At 43.2% G+C, this 20,201-nt stretch overlaps 1 protein-coding gene across 5 annotated transcripts in view; it reads left to right on the forward strand.

Annotated features, from left to right (window-relative positions):
* Positions 1-3,585: 3,585 nt before the first annotated feature.
* LOC116674140 (histone deacetylase 4) overlaps positions 3,586-20,201 on the forward strand; it is a 58,632-nt gene continuing 42,016 nt past the window's right edge. Inside the window, exons 1-3 of one of the 5 annotated variants that reach the window (XM_032506642.1) lie at positions 3,586-3,697; positions 6,015-6,418; positions 20,088-20,156. In XM_032506642.1, the coding sequence (XP_032362533.1) occupies positions 6,397-6,418; positions 20,088-20,156 (91 nt within the window). In that variant the 5' untranslated portion in view covers positions 3,586-3,697; positions 6,015-6,396. Of the gene's footprint in view, positions 3,698-3,770; positions 3,947-6,014; positions 6,419-19,717; positions 20,157-20,201 lie in introns of those variants that run through there. The other 4 variants (XM_032506643.1, XM_032506644.1, XM_032506640.1 and 1 more) reach the window with 4 other exon arrangements.

The raw sequence follows: 20,201 nt of genomic DNA on the forward strand, positions 1-20,201 counted from the left end.
ACACTGAGGTCAGCCCGCTTTGTCTGCACGCTGCGTCTGAGTCATGTGGGACCGCGTTGGGTGAGACGACGGCTTCCCTTCTCAAACCACTAAAAGCCAGTTGTGTGTGTCGCAAGTGGTCTGGTCCGCAGCCTGTGTGTGATGTGTCTGCTGTGGTAGCAGAGCGGTGGGGTGCGCAGGCCGTGCGCGCTCGCCTGTTGACTTTCCAGTCTGATTGCTGCTCCTTTTTCAGCCACTGGCCAAAAACATAAAGTATTTTTGGAACATCATTACTCAGGATCTGTGTTTTATGCCAGAGCCATGTAAGGTACTTTGGTACACATGCTTTTTTAAGGCATCATGCTCCAAACAAGAGAACTCATCACCGTCACCTCCTTCCATTTTAGTTTTGAATCTACTATTGGTACCAACACCTTTCCATTTCAGGTTTGTGTCTAGTATGGGTAGCTCTACAGATACCACATACAAACCTACAAACCTGGATGTAAAACCTGTTAAACTAACACAATCAGTGATTTGGTAACCCGAGTTTGATGTTCACTGAATTACAAATGTGCTGCTGTGGGCAATATAAACCAATCTAATCCCTGCTTTGACATCACTGCTCTGGACACACTCACACATACACACACGCGCAAATATACACACACACACACACACACGACAGATGTCCAAGACAGATTTGTGTGCTCTCCTGACAGAAAAGTATAAACATGTCTTTCAGAATATGGTGAGAGGATTGTGTAAGTTTGCAACTTATCTGAATAGAATCACATGACACAAGTCTTCACATTAATACCTATTTTTAAGCATTTTATTATTGGTTTTACGGGTGGTTTAACATGTGTGTGTGTGTGTGTGTGTGTGTGTGTGTGTGTGTGTGTGTGTGTAATGGATGGATTATCCAATTATATGTATTGAATTGATTATAATTTCATCACTGATTGATTTTGATTAGATTTTGATGGTAAATCCCCCCAGAAGCTGTTAAATCTCAGCAGGTTAGCATTGTTATAGTGAGCATGTTAGCATGTCATTAGCATGCATCTAAATTCAACCTCACAAAGCTACTAGCGTGGTTGGAGACTCATGGTATTTATCAGCTTATGTATGACTAATTTCATTCCACATCTGATCTTTTCAGTGCAGCTTTGGTCATTTTCATGAAGTTACCATTTGGTTGCAGCTATTGTTTTAAGTATTTTAGAGAAAGGCAGGGTTTTTAAAGGCAGAAATTCATTATACGTTTTCTTTTTGCATTAATTAAACTATATTCAACACTGGTAATAAGTGGCTGAAAGTGAATGTGAAAGTGAATGTGATGCCCAGCATATAAACGGAAGGATTATCATGCTCTCTCATATGTATATATATATATATATATATATATATATATATATATATATATATATATATATATATAATTATGCAGAGAGGGGTCTGCATCCATACAGGGTGTGTTCCTAATGAGCTTACTCAAGCACAAAAACATCAGAGATGCCTCCAAGACCGACCGCCTTACATAACCGATGCTCCGTAGCTCTTATCCACAGAAAACCTAATCCTCTGTTGCCATAGATACGGCTGTCCCAACGGGCCTCCCCTGTACTCCAAAAAAGGAGCGACCTCGATTAATAAATGCTAATACCAAGCTGGGACCATGCTTAAAATAACAATCTTTTTTTCAGAAAGGTCTTTTCACGGTAATAAAAGGAGTGAAGTAGCCTAGGGAAGTCCAGCGCTCATGTAAGTATGCACCTGGCCCGCTGAAGTCCTGGAACTGCTGGTGGACCCTGGACTCTGATCTCCCTAGAGGAGGAGGTTAAGTGAAAATATGACCCTATTCCCACCAATGTTAGCATGCATATGCAGGTTTTAAATACATCTAAAAACACTAGATATGACATGTCTATCTGGACATTTCACTTCAGCGCAAATCTTGGCAGTGATTAAGTTAAATCATGTTTCAACCAATTCTACTCTTTGGTGGGTTGACCTGGTCCAGTCAGGCCCAGAATCTAATCCACATTGTCCCTGTGAACTTTACTGAGTCAAAGGAGCCTGGAGGTATGAGAGCTGTGTAGTCTACACCTTTCCTGCATGCAGATGTAACCTATATAGAGACTGGTTAGCATATGATGGTAATCAAGTCAGCTAAACCAGGCAGTGGTGTTGCAGTTTGGCTTGTGGGTGGCTGCTGAGATGCAAAATCAAATATAGAGTAATGAAAATAAAAGCGTATTGGATTAGAGAAGGCAGTGGGGAAGGCGTTTCCTGTTGCAATGAGCAAGAATTGGATAAAAATGTTCATTTTGCCAGTCCTGGTTATGGAAAGTGTTGAATAATAGAAGGGAGTTTAGTAATGTTGCAATACATCTCAGGCAGCTAAATGCTTTCTATAACTGGCAATTGCAACACAAATGTTGCAATAACACAATATGAAACGGGTTTTCAAAAAATCCACAATCCTTTATGAACAGTTACTGCATAGCAAACAGTGGTAGCCTACATTTTGCAGGGATATTACTACAGACAAATCACAGCAGAACTACAACAGAATCACATAAGCACATCGTAAGAGCATTGCTCATAACGCAGAAGATAAAAACATATATGCATTTATGTTGAAATTGCTTCAAAGATGTGATGTTCAAGGAATATTCAAGCAATCAGGTTAAGGTATAGAAACACACCACTGAGCTAGACAACTGTAAGAGACAGCCTATTATGATTTTGATAAAGCATATTAAAGTTATAATGATCACAATGCTATTTTAATGTTACTGTAAATTAACCTCTGTGTAGCATAGACACACTAAGTATTAGTGTAAGTATAGTTTATGGATGTTATTATTGATTTAAAAAAGGCTTTAAGTTGGTATGAAGTAGGGCACCACAATACTTAATTCAAAAGGGTTTGACAGATACTTTGCCTTCAGCAAATAGTGCACCCCCTCTGATTTGGATATTGCACTAGTTCATATTGCGATTTCGTAAAAATTGCAATGAATTATGCTGCCCTAGGATGTTGTTATGATGAATAATGAATAATGAATGAGTATTTTTATACTTTTTACAGATAAAATACAACAAATTCTGCTGAAGGTGTCACAAAGTCACTATAGAGTGGCACAGAATCACTAAGAGACTTTAACAATATTCGGGATTGTAATAATAATGCCATGGTCAATAAAAAGGCCACAGAGCAGGAACATGTCATTCATTCCTACATGTAGGCTATGTTATAGAGCCGTTCCATGCGATGTAAAGCATAACAAAGTAGGATAAAGTTATTCAAAACAAAGTAATGACTACTTTAGTACTGCATTTTTGGAACATAACAGTGCCAGTTCTTATAGTAGGCCTATAGGACACGCCCAGACTTTTCCCTTATTAATGAGCATAACATCACGCTGTAGCCTACTAGAGCCCGCCCCTGGTGAAAGCAGGGGCGCTCCATGTGACACTGGGGCTGTTACAAAAAATCCAGTATGGCGGAATCTGTCAGGAGATGAATTTTCTTGTCCCCCCCCCACACACCTCCCCCCCACCACCCCCCGCCCCTCCGCTCCTCTCGCTCCTCCGCCCCCTTCAACCCAACCTGCGCTGAGAAAGCCCCCAGAGTCTAACATGGGAGAGACATAAAAGCCCTGCGGGACACATGTTGGGACGACTGGCTTCCTCCTGGCCCGTGTAGGTGAGCTTGTTGGTGTGTTTTTGCCCCCCCCCCCCCGCTCTCCTCTCCCCTGCCCGCCTCCCCCCTACGGGGTGAGTGTGTAGAGCTGAGCTGCGCCGCTTTGATGTTGATATTCAGGCAGGATGCGATGCACAGACAGCGTTCATCAAAACAATGTCCGGCTGAAGTTTCCACTCGGCTCCGCTTCGCTGTCGGCTTCCCGGTTAAATTTCTACGACTGCTCGCGAGCCCGAATAGTATCTGTTTCTGGTAGGAATGGTTTCATATCTTTAAACCGTTTAGCTAAAACATTCCAGACGGTTTGTTGCAATGTAGCGGGCGGGAAGTGTGAAGGCAGTAAGGGGGGGGCAGGGGGGGGGGAGGACAGGCGATGTTTATTATGCTGATTGTTGCTGAGCTATTTTTAGTACACGGCCGAGCCCTAGGTATTAATGCAACATACATATTTGCCGACGCCTCTATCGCTCTATACTTGTGTTATTGTCGAGAAGAAATTCGTAAAAAATGAAGGTACGGGCCTGCGTAAGTGTGTGTTCGAGTGTGTGTGAATGGTTCGGGATGGGCGGTGGTAATTCTCTGCATGCGTCAATCTTTTTTTTTTTTTGTGAATGGGGGCTTACGGGTTTGTTGGAGCTGTTAAAGCGACGTGAAAGCAACACATTACGGCTAGTTTACAGGCTCGTTAAGCTAACTAAACGGTTTGTTGCACGAACTATTAGTCAGACATGGTGAATTCTGTCGTTAGAAAGGTGACGGAGTTTGAGTTTGGACTGGAGTGCAGCGTTAGTAGCCCACCCACCTTTTTGTGACATGCATTTAAAACAGCTAGTGTCTTAATTAAGTTACATGCTTAATGAATGTTTTTTTGTTTTTTGGAGAAACAAGCAATTTACTTGCTATTATTTGTATCATTTTCCATCATAACTGTGGTTTTAACCCATCTTCCAGATCTGTGTTTTTATCATTTCATCATTTTGGGCTTCAGGGCTTGTCTCCCCAGATATGTCACCCTGCATCAAGCAAGCTCTTTCAGGGACAATGGCCTAGGATGCACACACACGAATACCCCTCTCGAGACAGATGAGATGCCCTGGGAGAATGGTGTTACATGAAGCCCCCCCCCCCCCCCCATGGGGTGTCAGCTCCTCCCTGAGACACACAAGTTGCCCCCCTCCTCGCTCCACCCCTCCTTGCTTTTCCATCACAAAGCGCAAGTGTGTGCACTGACCGACTTTTTTGGGGGCAATTTGTCCTGCGGCTGCACTGTCTGGCCCTCTTGTCTTGAGACCCACCCCCCTCTAAATGGACGCACACACACACACACGCACATGCATCCATCCATCCTGCTTTAGAGGACCTCTGAGACCTCTGCCAACACACACACACACACAAGGACAGGAACATGCACGCTAACCCCATGCCATCACCCTTCACCCACCTCGCCCTGGGGCAGTTTTACCCCGTGATTCAGGCTACTCTCTGAAAACAAAGAAAAGAATGATTATTTATTTCCAGAAACGGCAAAAAAATGTAATCTAGTTACATCCAAAAACCAACAAAAGATCACCCAAAACAAATACAAAAATCAAAGGTTTCTGCGCTGTAAAATTCAAATGTTCATAAGACTAAAAGGGCTGTTCTATTCATTTCTACTGTACACCGAAAGTAATACATCATACTTCCATTTTGGTTTTTTTTGATTTTGGAGCACCATAATCAAAAAGAAAGTATTTCTGTAACAAGCAATTTATTGCTTGGTTGGTTTACAGCTTCTTGCAGCATAAGCACGAGACCCAACTTGAGATTGGAATGAGTTTTTGATGGCGGTCTTGGATCTGCAATGCAACAGTATTTTACCTTAAAAAAACTTTCAAGGAGCAGGATTTAAGAATTGGCTTAATAAACAAGAAATAAAGATGTTGTAATAAGTTGTAAGTGATACTTTTTTACATTCACGGCGGACAACTTTTGAAGTCTTGTTGCTTATTCAGCATTTCAACCCTTATAATCCTTAGATGCAGGCCTACAGTAGTTATATAATTGCGTTGATGGACATAAAACTGTCAGAGTTCTTTTAACAATTATAGATGTCCAAGCCATCAGGGATATACTATAAGTGGACAACAGTTGCCATTTCCAATTAGTGTCACTGAAAGATCGATAGTGATATTAGAAAGGAGCTGTGTGTGTGAGACATTAATAGAGCTATGCAGCTTTTTTATCTCTTGATACCTGTTCTCTCAACTCATATCAGTGCTCTACGTTTTCCAAATTTAAAATCTGTATCCCTCATGGTCCTTTTTATCCTCTCTCATAGGTTGGTACCGGGTCTAGACAGCAAGCTGCCTCTGTGGTTGGAGTAGCCAAATCAAAAGCTTCATGGGGATTGGCTGTTGCTGCTGGAAGTTTACTTCCTGTTTCCAGCCTTGAAGGAATTATTGACGGACTGTCCTGAGTGTTAAATCAGCCTGAACACACACACACACACACACACACACACACACACACACACACACACACACACACACACACACACACACACACACACACACAGTTTTGGCAGGATAATAGCCTCCTGATTGCCACCCTGTAATCACATCTGCACTCGGGCACACACACATCTGTTCTGCAATACACACACCAAGCCGGGCACTCATCTGCCGTATCGCGTGGACACGCACCGGACCCACCTGTCAGTGATGACATCACACAGCCACCAAGGTAAGATCTATGTCAATAAATTATACTTGTAGTTTCCTTGTCAGTCAGTTGGAAAATACTCACGTTTCTTGTGCTTATAACACATGTAGGTTAAAGTCTCAACATCACAATTTGACTCAACCATATTTTTTTCTCCTGTGGTAATTTCAAGTCTTATGTCACCACAGATAGCAAAAGTAAATCCATGCATCCAAATTATAATCCCCCGTTAAAATACATTTTGCTGGACATTTTTTGACTCTCTGCATCTGTTCATTCATGTTTTTGGAAATTCCTAATTTAAAAGCGTAATGCATCGGCTGGATGGGGGGAGTCGGTCACCCTGGTTGAAGGATCAGCTAACGCTCCTTAAATGTAATCAGTCTGACATAAAGTGAAGCTTTTTTTTGCATCCTAGGGCTTTTTTAAGTGTGGGCGGAACTTTAAATGCTTATATGTTGACACAAAAGGTGCACAAATACCAGTGTGGGATAGTGATAAAATATGCAAGATTAAGATAAAATAAAATAAAATAATTAACTCTCGTTTTGTAAGTGAGAGAAGTGAATGCAGATGCCATTTTTGGAGCATCTTCTCTTCCTATGCACTGTCTGTCATGTGTGCAGTAATGAGAATTAAGCTCCTCGATGCAGTCCCATTAAGGGGGCAATCTCTCCGCAGCTACATCTGTCATATGGGCATTTTGATTTTGAGCACAGACAGATCGCAGCTCGCTGAAAAGCAATAAAACATTTTAATCTGGTTTTATGACTGTTAATTGGCTTGATTCAATATGAATGAGCTCCAGCGGGTGAGAGAAAAAGTCCATAACAAGGGCTCATTAGGAGAGTCTACTTTCCTCTTTGACACCCAATCAAGCTCAGTTTAGAAGCTTGTGTTTTAGCGAGCTGATAAATTATTCGGTATGCAGCTGGCAGATGAAGCTCCCTGCCCTGGTTGGAGTGGTACCTGACAGTGTTGACTGTGTTTACTTTGTACACCTAGGAGTGTGTGCAATATAAATACCACAGCCGAGGTAACCACCGGGGCCACGAGGGATACGAACGAGCTGCAGCCTCATCCCTCCAACGTCTCCATCTCACCACACACGGGAGTGGGGATATTCAGCACTCTGGGGCACATGTGTATGCTATTGAAGTTGCATGCGTGCCTTCCAGAGAAGACACTTTGTCCGCGGACATCTCGCCATGGTGTTGGTTGTCCAGTCGTTTTGGTTCCATTTCTGATTCTTCCTTATCGTCTCTCAGTTCTACTGAGAGGTGGAGTTGAAACGGGTCACATGCTTATTTCACAGATGAGAGGACAGCTTTTTATTTTGATTCATTGGTGATTTACAGTTGTACCGGGCTTTTTCAACATAAAATAGAGCCACACTTTACTGTGCCTGAAAGAATTGTGAAATCCAAACTTGCGTGTGTTCAATTTGTAACGGAAACGACTCCATTGGAATTGGAATTTTTGAAATGATTCCAAGCTGGAACAGGTTCTTGATGCCCTATCCTAGAGTTGACTCACTTTCCCTGTCCCCAAGTAAGGGCAAATCACATTTTATTGTCAGATTAACCTCAGATTAATGAACCTCAACAGTTGTCATTAGACAGCCCATTCCTATTCCTTCACACGTCCACTCATCTCCTCTTCAATCAGGCTAAGCCTAAGAAATGATTTTGACACTGATATCGGCTGACATATGCATGTAATGTGATGATAACTGCCATATAAAATGGTCTGAGTTGTGTTCATCACCTTAAAATAAATTCTAATATACATTTAAGTAGGAGGACATATTCAAATGATAATCAGTCATTTTTTTCCAGGTGCGTTTTAACTATCATATTTTGTGTTTTCATGATGAAGTCAGAGGCAACATTTTGTATACCGCTATGATTGTTTCTGAGTTGGCTTTATTACCGTAATATAAATAAAGAAGCTTTTTTTGCATCCCAGGGCTAAAACAAAATTGTGTTTTATACCATTAAGTTTTAGAAATGTCTTAAAGGGGTAGTACCCCACTAATTGCACTTCCGTAAAGGGGACAAGAGATATAGATCTAAAAGAAATTCATAATGAAAGCAGCAGGGACTGAGACATTCTAGCAGTTTGTACCTATGGTATGGGTCAAGCTCCAAAAACACTATCCTACATTTCCCATAATGCAACGCAATAGCGTCTAGAACTGGGCGATGTGGAGAAAATCACACATCACAATATTTTTGACCTAATACCTCGATATCGGTACCGGAACAATATTGTAGTGTTGACTATTGGTGCTTTCACAAAATATTTACATAATTACATTTTAGATACATATTCATCAATAATGTGGATATAATGACTAAGTGGGTAAAGGCAAATAATAGAACAGTTATACAACAGTCTGGTAAGTTCAGAAAATGACATCACTTTACTGTAATGCAGCCTTTAAAACCAGGAAAACACACCACATATGCCATATTACGATGTTAGGATATCCAAAATCTAAGACGATATCTAGTCTCATATCATGATATTGATATAATATTGATATATTGCCCAGCTCTAATAGCATCTAAGTCTCGAAATCCTCGATGAGTACATTGAACTTCATTGGTGAAATCTTCAAAAAGCCACTTTAACTATGAAATCAGTCAAATAGACTCCAGACTCTTGCAGATCAAAAATTGCTTTTATCCTCGAAACATTTTGTTTGAAATGATACCTTTTTAATATTATTTGATCACAATTACAATTCTGTTGGAAGGAGGCAAATGGTTAAATATGAATCGATGCCCAGATCTGAATCCAGCCAAGGCAGGGAACTTCACTCTGGCCAGGGGCTGCAGGAGCTGATAGAGCAGATAAACTAACCAGCTCCTGTCAAAATCTAATAAGATGGAGCTGTTTTTAATTTCCCACGCTGCCCTCCTCTGACTCCCATCATCTCCACAGTTTGCTTCCCACTAGAGGGCCGAACGGGGCCACCCAGAATACGCCTGTCACCCGGGTTAACTCACCTCTCACCTCCCACCACAACACCAAAATAGCTGGGATCTTTTGTGTGTCCCGGAGAGACAATTCATACCAGCAGCTGCTGCTTCTCACTGTCTTGTTTGCCTTCTGACAAGCCGCCAGAGGAGACGATCTCGGCCCTCAGAGTGCTGCCAAGTGTGGGCGTCAATTCAAGGTGTTGCTTCTCTTGTTTGAATGACAGTTTAGAGACACTTGTTGGATGTCAGTGCACAGAGAGAGAGACGGAAAGAGGCAGCCGAGAGACATTAAAAAATATGAAATGTGAAAAAAAGTGCAACGCTATGGCCTTGTGGCGCTTGTCAGACTTTTGTTTTTTTTCACTGAAATATTTATGTCAGTGATATTTACAGAAATGAGAATGTTGCATGATAAGGAATCGGTTTTAAGAGGTGCATGATTCCCATTTCTCTGTTTGTTCTTTTTGAGAAGTAGATGCAAGGAAATTGATCCTGTGGCTTCAGGTTGCATCCGGGCTGTCTGCAGCTGTTAAGTTGAATTTGTTTGACAGTTTTTTTTTTTTACAATCACTTTGGCACTAATTTGACAACTTTGGTGTCATTTTTCAAAACTCTAGACCCAGAACTCACAACCAATGATCAAAATGCACATTTTTTTCCCAAAACTCTGACTTGTTTCAATTGCTTGGATACAACACACATAAACATAAGATCATTTGTTCATTTAACAAAAATCACCAGTTTAGTATGACAACTTAACATCAAAGTACTTTAAAATTCACACATTACATTTTAAATGATTGTCTATACATTTCATTAAAGCGATCTAACTCAAAATGAGAAGTAACTGTTGCATTACTCTTAATGCCAGATCCACATGACAGAGTAGATGAAGAGTTGATACATTCCAGATTTTGTTCCATGATGCCACTGTGTCTGTAGTGTTCTCTCTACTACTGCAGTGCTTTTACAGGGATGTATTTTCATCTATTACCATGATGAAACATGTATCACCTATTTTGTACTACAATATTTAATGACTGTACAAACAATAACACAGTCAAACTATGTGTGGGTGATCTAAAGTAACGTTTCAATGGTATTTCACAATAAATTAGTTTTTTGAACCAACGATTGTGCAAGTGCAAGATGTCTTTAAAGATATGAATGCGCAATGCAATGTTTTGAGCATTGGACAGCGTGTGTTAACAAGTGATCACCGTTTGGTGTCTAGAGTTTTGAAAAATGACATCAATGTTCTGAAATTAGTAGCAAAGGAACTGTAAAAAACTGTATGTCGAGGGCAATTGAACAACATTGGCTTTGTTGTCATGGTGAACAATGAGACTTCCAGATCCACGCCTTTTGTTGTACTCATGTATTTGTATTGCGATCCAAAGCTGTCAACCTTTTCCCGAGCTCGCTGTGCACTTATTTCCAATCATGTACCAGCCCTCTAAGTAAAGCCACGTGTGTGTCTGTGTGTTTATGTATGTATGTGTGTGTGTGTGTTTGCACGTGCACGCAGTCCATGCAGCAGCTCTGGCGGGTATTTGTGAGCGTGCGTGCCTGCCTGCCCGCTTGCGTTCCATTTTTGTAATCTGTAAATGAGCTTACTAGCACACACGTTTTGGATCCAGGACTTACTCATTTTCTTTATTACAGCAGCAGCGGGATTTTTAGATTAAATATAATTTACCATAAATCTCTTCCTAGAAAAGTGAAGCGCTTTGTTGGGTTTATATTTCCCGGAACAAAAAGGGGTCAGGCCAACGCGCCCCTTGACATCCGTCTTTTTTGCGGCCATATCAGCAAACGGGCTGGAGTGTTTTTTCGCTGGAGGGATCACTCCGTGTGCCCGGAGCTTGAGCACATTAGCCGGCGACATTTGTTTTACACTTGTGCTTAGCAATGAGCTAACATGTTGGCCATGTTTGGTTGAATGGAGCGGTCTCTGTGAATGTCACGCTCAGGATGTATTGTTAATAGCAGTGAGGCTGAATTAAATTCAATTTGCCCACTGAGCGAACCGAGAAACAATTTTTCAAATATCTTCGCATAACATATGCGCAACAAATGCCTTTTTTTTATTTTTAGAGCTCAAATGTTAGCAAGTAAGTTTCTGAATAGCTGATCTTTTCTACGCTCAGGGTTACCGCCCTGACAAACTTCCAGCGAAAATTATTTAAAGTATGTTTAGTCTCTTTTGTGATTCAGTGACCCCTCAAATGGGTATTTTTGCTGAATATGATCCTTTACTCAAAAATGTCCAATCTCAGGGTTTGCCATGATTCTCTGGGGCCCCTCTGGGGTTGTGGTCACTTGCCATTAGCACCCCGTATCAGCTCCTGGTGACGGTCTGGCTTTGCCCCATGTCCAGATAAAGAGGGAGACCACAAAAAACAAATTCTGGGGCCAAAGGAAAGACAAACAAGGGTAGTATTTTCTTTGAAATCAACATACAATGTACAGATGGGTGAAAAAGTCATCATTAATAACATAGGACAGCTGCAACATGCAGTACACACCCAGAACAATAAATATTAGAGATGCACCATTATGGAATTATAGGGCAGATAACACAGACATTAACCAATAGGATTAAACTTACATATGCAATAAAGGCTATATTTTATCAATGGAATAAAGAATTTGTTTGATATTGTAGAGAAACCTTTTAAATCCAGATGATAGTATTTAAATCATTTTATCTTTACTGCCATTACCTCCTCATTTTTCATGGAAGGACTGGATGCATCACTCATGTCGGTCTTTTACCACCATTACAAGGCAAGCTGCTAGATATCGGGTGCCTCATGGTGAAATTGATGCAGGCAGAATGAAATGTAAGTGGAAATGAAGACAGAAGTTTAAAAAAAAAAAGAGGCAGGCAGCCTCCTCAAGTTGTTACAGGGTCTTATTAAAGAGAGAAAGGTGATGCCACGAGCTGGCAACAATTTGTTTTTGCCTTAGTCAGAAGTGCAGCGGCTTTCCAGGAAAGTCTGCAGTTTACCACTGGAGCAATAGCTGGGACTGCACTGATCACACACATCACACCACACACACACACACACCACACACACCACACACACACCACAACACACACACACACACACACCACACACCACACCACACACACACTGAGGCCAGTACGTGGTTGGTAAGTAAGTACCAGGCACTGCAAGTGATTATTTGTGAATGAGAGGTTTGAACTTTACATTGTTTCATGCAAAGAATGTCAAATTAACACATTCCACAAACCACGTCTGCAGCAGGATCCAAACTGTTCAGATTTGATTTTTGTTTACAGCTTTATTTTGCAGAGTCTGTGTGGGCGTGAGTGCCTTTTATGGTTGTGAACCGGTGAACTTGATACAGTGCTCCTTTCCTCGAAGGCTCGGTGGTATCTAGGTTACAAGCCCAACCGATTCGAGCTCTGTAAAACCTTGAAACACGACAAAAACAGCAAGGAAAATAAAGTTCAGTACAGTCAGGTTTTGGATTAGTCTCTTCAGGCCTCAGGCGCTGGTAGATCTGCAGCTTGCCATACACAGATTTATGTCGTGTACGGACTAGTCAACTTGTGTTGACGTTAGTCAAGATTGATTTATGGATACTGGTTAGAGGGAAAGGCTTTGTTATTGAAACTGTCTGCTGACAGTAAAGCTTGTTGGGCCACATGTGTAATTCCTGGTTGTGACTTTTCATTTCTTTCTGAGGGTGTCAGACGATTGACAGTAATGTGACGTAACACACTCAACACTCAACTCCTGCCAAGTGTTTGAAAAGCAGGGAGCAACAAAGAAAGTTGATCATCTCAGTTTAAAAAAGCAAATAAGCCTATTTCTCAAAATGTGGAACTGCCCCTTTAAGTATCGTCATCTGATTTCTTTTTTCTTTTTCTGAATCCCAATATGAAACTAGATCTGCAGCAGATTTACTATCTGGTCTTTAGTTTAGGCAGAAGGGCCGAGGGACTGCTGCTGACGTAAAATAGTACTACAGACAAGGTAGTACACGCGTATGTACCCTGATGTAGGGTATACAGTATACAGGGAAACATTGACACATGGGACACAGAACGCTATAACACGCTGTACAGTAAATGCACATGTTCTCACAAATGCGTTTTTCACTGACGCCACCTTCAAAGAATGAGATTAGAGACGTTTGATACCCATAGCAGTATTGGTATTGCTATGATACTGCCTAAAACTCTGGTATCAGTATCGGGAAGTACTGGAGTTTATGCACCGATACCACGTAATAAAGCCCTAAAGAAAATCTATGTTAAAGTAGCTTATTTATGTTCTTTTTCAGTTATGACTGGATGATAAATGAAAGTTCTCTGGCGTTCATTGTTTGAGAGTTTAACCTGAGCCAGGCCGACAACAAAGATAGGAATCATATCACATCCATACAGGGATAGTAGTGTACAGCTGTTGTAAAATATATGACCCACTGGTATGGGATCTCTCAATGGGATGGAAGCAGTTAAACACACACACACACCCTCTTGGATCGACTAGCCCTGCCTCCTGGTTCCTCATACTATAATAACTGTTGTCAAGGCCAAAAAACTAATCTGGTAGGTTGATTAGGGAAGGCTCTAACACATCTCCCGCACATTCACCTTCACCTTCACCCTGCTGCTCACAGCCTTGTATTTTGTGTTATCGTACACAGCAGGGACAGAAAGAAGGTTTTACACTACCATTCATTTTTTTTCTTAGAAGTTCATGTTTTTTGCCTTGTCAGTTTTGACAACCAGCACCTTTTGGGGGGAAGGGGGGGGGGGGCGATTTCTTCAGAGTGATTTGACTACCCATCTTTGGGTCTCACCCCTGTCTTTGATAAACACTGCACTACAGTACGCTCACAGATCTCTGGGTGACTCTTTCTATCAGGAGAGACTTCGTTGCAGACACGCAAAGATTTATTGTACATAAGCATAGTATGAAATGTACAGAGTCTTTGGGGATTAGACTCCATTGTCAAAAATATTTTAAAGGGGTAGAGAAGCCAGACATGTCCCCCCTGATGGAGCCGTCAGGGACTCAGGTCGCCGTGGTTGATGGCGACCAGAGGTGGAAGAGGGAGGAGGAGGGTTGCAAGTTTGCCTAAAAAGACAGCTGATAGCAACAGAGGTGATTTGATCATTAATTTCGTGGCCAATTTTGGTTGGTTTACTGAAAAGAGAACGCCTCTTAACAGCTGAATAGTTTTAGGAAGCAATAGTGGTGATTGAAGTGATGTAGAAGTCTTCCTGAAAGAATTTCTGCTGAGCTCCATAAGTCTATATGTGAGGGATTTGCTTTCTATCACAACTGTCAGATACTATGAAGGGGGCATCAGTGGCATAGAGATTTCAGGAACAAAGATTTGGGACAGGGAGGTTCCTCGCTTGTACTGGTAAATGGGGAAAAAGTGAGTGAGAAACACTTCCCCACGTGAGAGAAAGTGAGGGAACCTGAGGCGCCCTTGAGAAAGACACATCATTCCTAACTGGTCCAGTAGAGCCCAGATTTCCCTGGGCATATGTCAGATAAAAACAAAATAAGTGTGAAAAAATAAAATCCTTTAAAATAAAGTAAAAGTAAAAGCTCTACTGCAGTGGTGGACTACAGATCTATGAATACGAGGCCAAAGTGTATGATGGTTTATGCATTTAATTTACATTTATCTCATCCTTCACTCCATTCAGCGACCCCCTTACATCCTCTTATCCAAACGCACGCAATCACACATCCACGCTTAAATCCTGGGGTGAAGGGGTTAACATTTTTTTTCCGCTGCAATAAAGAGGGCCCGGCTTATCCCTGAGTCTATTTTTAGAAGCACACACACAAGATATGCGCACGGCGAACAAACAATCATTATATGTGCTCTCCCGTGTTGATTCTACTCTCCACGATTGAGCGGTTTGTTGCCGTGTGTCGTGCTGCTACAAAAGGGGAGCGGGACGAGTGCATGCGTCACACAACCTGCCTCTTTTGTGAGGCGGTCAGCGTGATACAAGCATGAGCCTCATCGAGGGTAATTTCAAGCCCTGATGTCATGTTTGTCTGCCATCCACTTGCGCTGACATGTCGTCTCTCTCTCTCCGACAAAACCAAAGTTACGAAATTGTAGATGAGGGCAAAGAAAACCGTTCCCACCCTTGGTGAACAGAGCTCAGGTCCCTGCCAGCCAGCCAGTTCGTTAGTTCTGTCCTCCAATGGGCCATCAACTTGGCTGAACATGACAAACAGTCCATCCCAGAACAAACCCAGAGAGGGTCAAGTGAACCGCCTGTAAGAACAAGCTCTGCTTTGTCCTCCCCGTGCAAATGGAGCGCGGCACCCAGTCCTGTCCTGCCACACCCACCCCCCTCAAAAAACAAACACCTAGAGTATTCATGGCCTTCATATGTGTCCGGGTACGTTAGAAAAGCTCAGTTTTTAATTGGTATTAGGACAGAGACAGCGGAGAGGGAACATGAGTTAATGAGAGGAACGGGACACATCTTTTGTCCCCGTGTCTTTTGTCTCGTCCCAGCCGAGAAACAGGATACACTGTGTTCTGCCAACGAGCTGTCAGCGGCAATTACGGTTTACACTGCCTCCCCTGAGCCCTATCCTTGTGCCTTTTGACATGATGCTCCACAGGGCTTGATACAGAGCATGGATGTCTGGCCTCGGCATCAAGGAAGGACGACCGTCGGGCAAGTGGATCAGATTATGATTATTGCTGGGACTTGAAAAAGTCAAGACAAATATAGCAAATACTAAATGGTGCCCATGTTGCTCTGTATGCATAGTAGCTGCAGAGCATCTCACATTTTGTGGGTGTTTGTTGTTATGTTGTTATTAGGCCCAGCTACCCATGCTTTACGAATCTCCTAGCAACCATGTGTGGCACTATCATGCGCGCCCGTCGAGATTCAACTGTGTGCAAATAATCACTAAATGTATGAAAACTATTCTGAGCAGTGTATGTGACCATGTGTGTCTACAGGTCAGTTCAATAATTTATCTATTTCTTATACCAATAATGATTGCTGCGCTGGGTCACTGCAGGGGGCTGCAGTCTATCCCAGAATGCACAGGGCAAAAAATCAGAGAAACCCCTTTTTTTCAAGGATATCCAGGAGCGTCGGACCTCCAATATGGGGATTTGTTACGACACCCTCTATGTAGTGTCGTGGCATTGTTTAATCATGTCGCATAGTCACTGCCGGCATGCATGTTATTGAACCACAGCATCTTCAAATCTTGTGAAAAAAAATCACACATAAAAAGCCATTTCTTCATCAGTCTTAGATGCAGGAAACACGCCGGTCAGATATCCGATTGTCAACGTTGTATTCCAGTTTAGCGAATTTGGTTTCACATGGATGAAATACCGAATACTCAATCAGGAAGAAAATAAATCAAACCAGAGTTGTCAGCTTCTCTGCAAGTTTTCTCCACCACCAGCTTACTTTGACCATTCATTCTTAATCAAGATGTACCTTATTCCCCAACATGTGCTGCCTTTTGAATAGTAGTTCAAAACTCCCACTCCTTAAATTATAAATGAGCTAATAAATCTAATACCAATCCTTATCCAACAGCCGCTGTTACATTACATTCATAAATCGAACCTGTAGACACTGAAAATCCAACTCTGAGTCTGAGGATTACTCCTATGCATATTTTTGTGTCTCATTGGTGTGTTTCTAGCTCCCACATCTCTGCAGCTTTAGTTTTGGATCTTTTCATTGGCCTTAGTGTGTTTTGGACAGTCAAATTACCGATTCCCAACTAATATGTGATTTTGTATCAATTGACGCCATTCACAGAAAAGCACAAAGAAGCACTTAGACATCTTGCCAAATTGCATTACCGCTGTGTTTTTTCAGACTCTCCTAGCATGAAATGAGGGTCACATGGTTGTCTCCGACTGTTCACGGGACGCAAGACTGTTGGCGGCTCACACAGGGGTCACCCATTCTCTTTTATCAGTCGCCATGACGTCAGCCGGTGCCCTCGGGAAGCAAATGTGCGACCCAGAGGAAAAGGCTCTTCAAGGAGAGGCGTGTTTGATTAATCGTATTGTTCCTGTCTGGTTCACCTTGCTCACTGGAGTCACCCTGGACGAAGCAGCCAGAACGGAAGTGCACTGAATGTAATGAGGCTGGAGCGTCCTTCCTCTCTTTCTCTCTGTCACCGTCTCTCTTTGTAAACGCCACAGTGGCACAGACAGACATCTCATTTCTCCCACGTAACAAAGGCCTCTGTCAACATACAGCATGCAGTCTGGGGTCAACCTCGCCTCTCTCTCTCTCTCTCTTTCTCTCTGCGCTGTCACATAACTACATCGAGCAATGCAGCAGACGGAGCTCTCCACCATTTACCTCATTACTCCCTCGTCCCTCCCCATTCACAGCGCAGATCATAACATGCATGTTTTTAGCGAGCGGTAGCTGCATTAGCTCGAGCTGACTGACTCTCTGCCTGAGGCTAGCCGAGGCTATTTATAGCTCCCTGTCTCCCGATGCTTGCCCATTGGGACCGAGAAGAGAGGAGGATAGAGAGCAAGAAAGAGAAGGAGGGAGGGAGGAAGCTGAAGGGAGGAGGGGGCTCCTGGGTAACTAGGCTACATTCAAGATTGATGGACCCTTTTGCCAAGGTATAGGGCTCTTCTCCGCAGGTGTGTGGCGGTGTACGTGGTTTGCTTCTCGTTGTTGGTCTCCGGCCTCTTACGGATGTGTGTGTTTGTACACACCTGTGCTCCCTCCACGTGCGTCTCAGGTATCCACTGTGCGGTTTGGTCTGAAAGTGTATACGCTTTGTCTAACTAACCGCAGCCAAAGACGTCTGTCCCCCTAATTCCCCACACTGAAGTCGGAGATGTAAAGCCACTAACAGCAATTTGCGCAGAAGCCGGCGTAGAATTACTCCAAGCCACAGGTGTCATCACACACCTCATTTCCATTGCAAAATCCGTGTGTGTCATTTGAATAGGCTTGTCTAGAGCTCTCACCTATCATTCATGTGGTTCTGTTTGTTTTGGAAAAGGCAGGAGAAGTGCGAGGCGGCAGGACCATCTGTCCTCACAATATTTCCTCACCTTTTACATAAAGTCTGACAGTGTGCATGTATATGAGACCACAGATTTGTCCTGCGCAACGTGTCAAGCTAAAGTCTGAATTTGAATACCACCTGTTTCGAGGTTGTTGCCTTTGTTATCATGGTACATCAGGCAGCCATATCCGTCAGCTACTGGTGAGAGGATTTAGTAAATTACATTAACACGTGTGTTGAGGTCGATTTGAACAGGACCAGGCGCGAGGAAGTCCACACCCAAGTCCTCACAGGGATTGGTGTATCATGGGTGCAGCAATTCATGCATGGTGGTGTATGCAAGGTGGTGTGAGATGAATACACACATGTAATCAGCACCCCCTAGCTTCATGGATAATTGTGTGTGTGTGTGTGGTGTGTGTGTGTGTGTGTGTGTGTGTGCGTGCGCACGCCAGTCTGGTCCAGAGAGAATTCCAGAAATAGATCATGCACAGTGAGACGCTCGCCTGTTTTCCTCTCTTTTATTCCTCCAAAGGGAATTAACATGGCTTTTCATCTACCATCCAAAGGAATAATTGCATGTCTGTGTGCCTCAGATGTCTTTGCGCTTTGTGCTCAGAGTATATATATATGGATCAGGTGCTTATGATTGCTAAAAATACATGCATACATATTGAAAATGTGTGTGTCAGTATTCACAGATCTGTGCTGTTGCAATGCACGTCAGTTCCATCCTCTACTCTCTCTCCTCCCTTTTTGCGCCTTTTTGTTGTTTTTCTTCCATCGCCTCATCCTCCTCGCCTCCCTCTCCTCACTACCCTCGATACCTCTATTCACCCCCCCCCCCCCCCAATGCGTCCTCCTCCTCCTTCTCCATCTCCTCCTCCTCCTCCTCCTCCTCCACCACCCCACTCTGTCGCTCTGCTTTTTATAGCCATGTCTTCCCAGGGCTCGGCAGCTACAAAAGCCTTTTCATGTTGCCACTATAATTACAGCCTATACACTTGAACACACACACCCACGGACACAGATTTATACACACACACACACACACACACACACACACACAAACGCCCGAGACGAGCGCAGCAACAGTGCTGTGTCTTTGTGTCTGCATGTGAATGTGTGTGTGTATATGTGTGTTGTGTGTGCATTCTCCACATGTGCTGTTATACACAAAAGGGTGAGCTATTTTTACCTCTCTCCCTCCCTCTCCTCCTCTCCAACCCACCCCCCCACCCACCCCCCTCATCCCTCTCTGCTGCTGCTGCCAGCCACATTTGCTATGCTGAGCACAGGCAGTATCAGTCGAGCCCCAACATCCCTCCTCTCGCACACTGAACTCGCACACAAGCACACAGGAGCGGATGAAAGCTGCTCCCTCGGTATCCCTCAGATTCCAAGCTTATTTTAGAGCACCCCTGCAGCCAAGCATCTCTGCAAATTAAAAGCTCGCTCCCTTTCGCTGGCCATGGATCGGGCAGTTGCTCAGGTTGCGGTAGCCGTGCCGCGGCATGTGCTCGCATCTTCGCAGATGACCTGAAGCCCGCTCGCTTGGACTGTGGTCTTAACTGCCTAATTAGCAGGTTTGCTGCTGGAATCTTGTCTCAATGTTGCGGACCATATTTGAAGCGGAGTGTGCTCTCTCTCCCACAGAGGGGATCCTGGGAAAGGAGCAGCCGCTGGAGCTTCTGAAGACATCAGCCCTCAACCACATCCCAACAGGTTGGACACTGTGTGTGTGTGTGTGTGTGTGTGTGTGTGTGTGTG

This window comes from Etheostoma spectabile, chromosome 24 (genome assembly GCF_008692095.1).
Source record: "Etheostoma spectabile isolate EspeVRDwgs_2016 chromosome 24, UIUC_Espe_1.0, whole genome shotgun sequence".
In the NCBI taxonomy this organism is placed as follows: Eukaryota; Metazoa; Chordata; class Actinopteri; order Perciformes; family Percidae; genus Etheostoma; species Etheostoma spectabile.